General features: G+C 40.1%; 2 protein-coding genes across 3 annotated transcripts in view; one reads left to right on the top strand and one right to left on the bottom strand.

Annotated features, from left to right (window-relative positions):
- Positions 1 to 763: 763 nt before the first annotated feature.
- Positions 764 to 5,866, bottom strand: LOC133638798 (SOSS complex subunit C-like). Of its 2 annotated transcripts, none has more exons than XM_062031757.1 (5): positions 5,719 to 5,866; positions 5,416 to 5,633; positions 3,860 to 3,956; positions 1,096 to 1,183; positions 764 to 1,017 (listed from the first exon to the last, which is right to left on the bottom strand). In XM_062031757.1, the coding sequence occupies exons 2-5, from the start codon at positions 5,438 to 5,440 to the stop codon at positions 919 to 921; spliced, it is 309 nt and encodes a 102-aa protein (XP_061887741.1). In that variant the 5' UTR covers positions 5,441 to 5,633; positions 5,719 to 5,866; the 3' UTR covers positions 764 to 918. The 2 variants fall into 2 exon arrangements, with proteins under 2 accessions (XP_061887741.1, XP_061887742.1); XM_062031758.1 differs by having other exon boundaries at positions 5,416 to 5,612; positions 5,719 to 5,830.
- Positions 5,804 to 7,222, top strand: part of LOC133638797 (sorting nexin-30-like) — a 25,017-nt gene continuing 23,598 nt past the window's right edge. The window contains exon 1 of the mRNA XM_062031756.1: positions 5,804 to 6,086. Coding sequence (XP_061887740.1) covers positions 5,952 to 6,086 — 135 coding nt within the window. The 5' untranslated portion in view covers positions 5,804 to 5,951. The remainder of the gene's footprint in view (positions 6,087 to 7,222) is intronic.

Here is a 7,222-nt window from a genome sequence, read left to right as displayed (position 1 = left end):
GAAGGCAGAGTACACCCTGGACAAATGGCCACCTCATCGACACAGACAGACAACATTCCCACACTAGGGACCATTTAGTGTTGCCAATCATTTAGGAAGAAAGTACAGTTGCTACAATGCACAACCAAGTTTGCGACTTTACTCCTATCACACTTTTAAAAAGCATAATCTATGTATTTTTGGCCTACATTACCATTTTTAAAGCATGAAAATGGCTAAATGAACTGTAAGTATTAATATTGCAGCATAATTGGACACGAGATGAGAGCAAAGACATCAGTATCAGGTCCACTGATTGGGTGACATCACTATATTGGGTGGAAAGAGAGGGCTCTCATAATGGTATCAAACATATTTAGAAGACTTATGTACCAGCTATGAAAATATTCCATTTATGTTGAATCATTCCTTCTCCTCGAAAATTAATTGAGCACAGTCAGGCCTGAAGCAGGTTCTACTGTAGTTCAGGACAACCTGAACGCCAACTGCTGGCATCTTATGGCCAAAAGGAGCAGTGCATTCTTTGATGCAAGATTATTTTCTCTGGTATAGAAGAAATACCATCAGGCGTATCGGTTTTATCCAAAAACGTATCATTACAAACTTAACAACACTGATAAGTAATAATTACCCAAACATTATTACAGAGCTCGTTTTGTATTAGCTGTGAGTAGGGGACCTAATGTAGTGTCCTGTGAGTTCTTCAAAAGGCTCCGAAATAAACAGTACGCTTTAAGATATACTGATGGAAAAAAACATCAAATTGAATATTAGAATTTTATTACCTAGACAGCATTCCAAACAATTCAATGTGTAGAAAATAATGAGCCCTATGTTTGGTAGTGATGGCATGGAAGACTGGTGTACAGTCTTGGTATGTTGTATGTGGTCACATGATAAGAAACCTGGGAGTGTGCGTCACGACTCAGGGTCCAGGCGTGGAATCACAGGGAGGATGAGGTTACCGAATGAGGAGTCCTGAGTGATGAAGAAGCCTGACGAGTGTGCGTGTGCATGCTGCAAGGAAAGAGCGCACACTAGTTTCACCTGTGTCTTAGATGATGGATTATGGCGTCATTAAAGAAGGTGCATCACCTGCAGGGCTGCTTTCTGCTGGACAACAATGTGCTGCTGCTCTGCACTGTCCCGGAACTCCTTCATGCTGGGCCGAGAAATCGGGCTGCTGTAAGATGAATATGAGGACAAACAGAGCAGGGGCTCTTAGATGAGAAATGACAATCAATCACTTTTAAATGACATTTCTGAGGGTGTACATTAGGTCAATAATTACCTTAAAGGAGTTACCTCCTCACAAAAGAAGTCGTGGTCTTTTTAACTTCCTGACCTAAGGACTGTTCTACATACTCTTGCCATGTTTAAATCAAGAAGGTTGCAATGTTTTGAGGCTAATTTTCTTTGTCCAACAACATTGAATCGACCTATGAATTGATTATCCGTGGTTGAAGTGATCCTGGTGACCTCAAATGTCACAGGTTTTAAAGGAAAACAAATACTGCGTTGAGGTTTACTCCTCTTAAAGCAGAGTTCAAGTCCATCTACGCGGTGTCAAATGTATTCATTCATTATTACCAATAATAGTAATAATTAATCAGACTGTAGGTAAGGTTGTATTTTTGTCTCATTCCTGTGAGGAGATAGAATCTCTTTCGGACTTATCAGGTTGGTAGTACATTCTTCACACATTTGTCACTTGAAGTGAGGAAAAAACTAACCCAGACCTACTTTTTTTTTTTATAGAGGTTTATTTGAAATAGTTATATAATATATATATATATATATATAATAATTATACGGTCATTATAAAAACAAACACCACCAATGGCTTCCTTATTGTATGCTGTCTGCCATCATTGCATTTTCTGTGTATGCTTGAAGTGTTTGTTCAACTTAACCCTTCACTTATGTTCCAACACATTTACGCCTGCAAGTTAAGAGCATTTGTGAACTGTTGACAGTAGAGATGTCCGATAATATCAGCCTGCCGATATTATCGGCCGATAGATGCTTTAAAATGTAATATCAGAAATTATCGGTATCGGTTTCAAAAAGTAAAATTAATGACTTTTTAAAACGCCGCTGTACGTAGCGGTACATATCCGGTAAAACACGAACGTAGGGCATACTTGCCAACCCTCACGATTTTCCCGGGAGACTCCCGAATTTCAGTGCCCCTCCCGAAATTCTCCCGGGGCAACCATTCACCCGAATTTCTCCCGATTTCCACCCGGACAACAATAATGGGGGTGTGCCTTAAAGGCACTGCCTTTAGCGTCCTCTACAACCTGTCGTCAGGTCCATACAAACAGTGTGCCGGCCCAGTCACATAATATATGCGGCTTTTACACACACACAAGTGAATGCAAGGCATACTTGATCAACAGCCATACAGGCCACACTGATTGTTGTCGTATAAACAACTTTAACACTGTTACAAATATGCGCCACACTGTGAACCCACACCAAACAAGAATGACAAAACACATTTCGGGAGAATATCCGCACCGTAACACAACATAAACACAACAGAACAAATACCCACAACCCCTTGCAGCACTAACTCTTCCGGGACGCTACAATATACACCCCCCCCCCGCTACCACCATCTCCCGAATTCGGAGGTCTCAAGGTTGGCAAGTATGCTCTAGTATACTCTGGACTGAAGCTGTGTGCATTCATTGTTTTTGTAGCTGCTGTTTTAAGGCATGTTTAAAAAAAATAAAAAATAATGCACTTTGTGAAAGTCAAAGTATAGTATTTCCCATAGTTGTAGTGGGTATCAGGATTATCTCAGGGAGAGTATGTCCCAAATTCCAAGCTGTTTTGAGGCATGTTAAAAAAAATAATGCACTTTGTGACTTCAATAATAAATATTGCAGTGCCATGTTGGCACTTTTTTCCATAACTTGATTTGAAGTTGCTCTCTTATTTTGGAAAACCTTGTTTTTGATTGACTGATTGAAACTCGTATTAGTAGATTGCACAGTGCAGTACATATTCCGTACAATTGACCACTAAATGGTAACACCCCAATAAGTTTTTCAACTTGTTTAAGTCGGGGTCCACGTTAATTAATTCATGGTAAAGTTACATTGTTTAATGCATCCAGCGGGGCATCACAACAAAATTCGGCATACTAATGTGTTAATTCCACGACTGTATAAATCGGTTGATATCGGAATCGGTAATTAAGAGTTGGACAATATCGGAATATCGGTCTGAGCTACGCAACGTAGATTGGCCTAAATGTGCGGGCATAATTCACGGGGAACGGTTGAATTGCGACATTGCATATTTCTGGAGGGACAGGTTAATGGACATTGTGACACTCAGCTACCTGGTTAGTGTGACTTTAATGGACATTGTGATACTCAACTACCTGGTTAGTGTGACTTTAATGGACATTGTGATACTCAGCTACCTGGTTAGTGTGACTTTAATGGACATTGTGATACTCAACTACCTGGTTAGTGTGACTTTAATGGACATTGTGATACTCAGCTACCTGGTTAGTGTGACTTTAATGGACATTGTGATACTCAGCTACCTGGTTAGTGTGACTTTAATGGACATTGTGATACTCAGCTACCTGGTTAGTGTGACTTTAACGGACATTGTGATACTCAGCTACCTGGTTAGTGTGACTTTAATGGACATTGTGATACTCAACTACCTGGTTAGTGTGACTTTAATGGACATTGTGATACTCAGCTACCTGGTTAGTGTGACTTTAATGGACATTGTGATACTCAACTACCTGGTTAGTGTGACTTTAATGGACATTGTGATACTCAACTACCTGGTTAGTGTGACTTTAATGGACATTGTGATACTCAGCTACCTGGCTCCTGGAGTGGTCATGGACGGATTCTGCATCAAGCGTTTTCTCTCTTTCTCCAGCTCAGCCAGGATTTGTACTCGGGCCTTATTCTGGAAGACTGCAGTTAGTAAAAGAACATAATTACTAGTACAGTGGTATTTAATACACATGCAACTCTGAATACACCCATAAGCAGATTGTGTATGTACGAGGGTGAGCTGAGAAGCTCATAGGCTGACTACAATGCTCCAATTTGACCATGTGTGGGTTTTTTTCCCTGACATAGTCTCCCTTGTTGTCCACACACTTCTATTGGTGTGGCAGCCCTTTAAAAAGCAGATATGACCTTATCATCGCTTCGATAAGGCTTCCCAGGCAAATATGTTTTCTAGGGTCATGAAAAAGGAAACTAAAATGTAGACTAATCCATCAAGGCTTAGGTCAGGCTGATTACAAAAATAAATACTAATCAAATATACTGCACAAGAAGTAACTCATTAAAACTGATTATGCAGTGCTAAAAAACTACATTCCAAATAACATGTATGTTTCTAAAATATACTGTCAGCAAAATATAAGTGCAAATAAAAATACAGCTTTCACCCCTTTAGTCATAATTTGTGCGCTTATGAAACTTATCAAGACTTTAGCTCTAGACTTCTTCTGTTTGTCTGATATTGTGATTACTGCCACAAGTGGTGGAAAAGTGTATTACAACTGAGTACCGCTGCAGCCATAGGGACCACAGCTGACAAAAACATATTTCTGACGTCACAACAATGTGTTGGACCCAGCCCTACGGTTAACTAACAGTTGTAGAACCAGTCCTATGGTTAACTAACAGTGGTACAACCAGTTCTATGGTTAACTAACTGTTGTACAACCAGCCCTATGGTTAACTAACAGTTGTAGAGCCAGTCCTATGGTTAACTAACAGTTGTAGAACCAGTCCTATGGTTAACTAACAGTGGTACAACCAGTCCTATGGTTAACTAACAGTGGTACAACCAGCCCTATGGTTAACTAACAGTTGTACAACCAGTCCTATGGTTAATTAACAGTGGTACAACCAGTCCTATGGTTAACTAACAGTTGTACAACCAGTCCTATGGTTAATTAACAGTTGTACAACCAGTCCTATGGTTAATTAACAGTGGTACAACCAGTCCTATGGTTAATTAACAGTTGTACAACCAGTCCTATGGTTAACTAACAGTTGTACAACCAGTCCTATGGTTAATTAACAGTGGTACAACCAGTCCTATGGTTAATTAACAGTGGTACAACCAGTCCTATGGTTAATTAACAGTTGTACAACCAGTCCTATGGTTAACTAACAGTTGTACAACCAGTCCTATGGTTAACTAACAGTTGTAGAAGCCAACAAATTGGTGTAATATCATAAATACATACATGAGTACAATCTCCATAGAATTAAGCAGAGTTTTGGTGTCAGCTTTAAATGGTACTGAGTTTAAAGAGCACGGACAGCAAAAGAGTGAAATAGTTCGGCAGGCTTGATAAGGACAAAGCACAAGAAGACGCTGCCGTCATACTCGCACAGGGAGTAAGTTTACCTGGTCCTGGAGGATTAGCGGTCATATCGACGAGGGAAAAGACAGATTAAGTGGAGATAATAAAGTAAGTCTTTGGAGATAATAAAGTAAGTCTTTGCTTTATTTGCCTGCAACGTGTCGCCTACCACGTGTCTGCTTTCTTGTGTCCTCGCGCGGTGATTCTCTCGGGCGCCGTACTAAGGTGTCCGTGCGGATGCCTGATTACAAATATGACAAACCTTCAAATTCAAAAACATAAAATACATACTGTTATCAAACTCATTGTGATACTACAAACTCCATTTAACGGGAGAAAATACATACGTTATTCAAAGTAATTGTGCGCGTCTCGTTGTCACAGACAGTCACGGTGTTTACTTCCGGTCTCTCAGCGTTTAACTTCCGCAGCTGCGCAGTAGAGCTGTGCTGACTACCAGAGCAAATAGCGGCTCCAAGCTGCAGGAAGACACACGGAGCTTAGGAGCCGAGGAGCCGAGGAGCGGACAAACAACTAATAGTCGCGGTAAATTTGGCCTCCGCTCCCCGCCTGCCGCGCCATGAGTGTCGGCGCCCCGCGAGGCCTGGCCAGCTCGGGGCAGAAGCACCTCGCAGACATTGTCCACCCGCTGTCCGCCGCCGAGGAGCCTCTGTCCCCGGGGCCACATGGCAGCGTCACCCCTGGGGGCCACAAGGTAGGCTCCACGTCGCTGGACAGAAGTGAGGGAAAAGAGCAGTGATGGTGCTTTCATTCATTCATGTTTACTAACCTGTTGGTGCTAAATTTCAAACTTAACCATTTTGAAATACAAATATCATTGTGATAGCAAGGGTTGTTATTATTAATATAATTGTGATAGCAAGGGTTGTTATTATTATTATTGTTAATACCATTGTGATAGCAAGGGTTGTTATTATTAATATCATTGTGATAGCAAGGGTTGTTATTATTAATATAATTGTGATAGCAAGGGTTGTTATTATTATTGTTAATATCATTGTGATAGCAAGGGTTGTTATTATTATTGTTAATATCATTGTGATAGCAAGGGTTATTATTATTATTATTATTATTAATAATATCATTAAATGATAAATAATAAATGGGTTATACTTGTATAGCGCTTTTCTACCTTCAAGGTACTCAAAGCGCTTTGGCACTATTTCCACATTCACCCATTCACACACACATTCACACACTGATGGCGGGAGCTGCCATGCAAGGCGCTAACCAGCAGCCATCAGGAGCAAGGGTGAAGTGTCTTGCCCAAGGACACAACGGACGTGACTAGGATGGTAGAAGGTGGGAATTGAACCCCAGTAACCAGCAACACTCCGATTGCTGGCACTGCCACTCTACCAACTTCGCCACGCCACCCATTGTGATAGCTAGGGTTTTATTATTATTATTATTATTAATATCATTGTGATAGCAAGGGTTGTTATTATTATTATTATTAATATCATTGTGATAGCAAGGGTTGTTATTATTATTAATATCATTGTGATAGCAAGGGTTATTATTATCATTATTATTATTATTAATATCAATGTGATAGCAAGGGTTATTATTTAAACAACTCAGTGTATCTTGTATGTGTGGGATAGTTTGACAAAAAAAGTGGTAGTGCTTTGTTAGTATGCAATAATTGATAATTTTTGCTCGAAGTGCACAAAAGATCGATTCAAATCCAAATCGCGATTGTTATTCATCCCGATTCTAAGTCAATTCATCATTTTCAATAATTCATTAATTGAATAAATATCCATCCATTTTCTATCGGTGGTTGCTTTTTAGCTTCCTCTTTGTCCATCTTCAATATTTGTTTTT

This window comes from Entelurus aequoreus, linkage group LG21 (assembly GCF_033978785.1).
Source record: "Entelurus aequoreus isolate RoL-2023_Sb linkage group LG21, RoL_Eaeq_v1.1, whole genome shotgun sequence".
Lineage (NCBI taxonomy): Eukaryota > Metazoa > Chordata > Actinopteri > Syngnathiformes > Syngnathidae > Entelurus > Entelurus aequoreus.
The sequence above is the reverse complement of the archived record's forward strand: the minus strand, read 5'-3'. Positions and strand labels throughout refer to the sequence as shown.

Bases quoted from the DNA above. Each gene is read 5' to 3' on its own strand.
- LOC133638798 (XM_062031757.1), bottom strand. From the start codon at position 5,440: ATGACCGCTAATCCTCCAGGACCAG. The intron at 3,957-5,415 runs GTAAACTTACTC...TACTAACTGCAG, and splicing joins CGCTAATCCTCCAGGACCAG to TCTTCCAGAATAAGGCCCGA. The intron at 1,184-3,859 runs GTAGCTGAGTAT...TTCATCTTACAG, and splicing joins ATGACCACTCCAGGAGCCAG to CAGCCCGATTTCTCGGCCCA.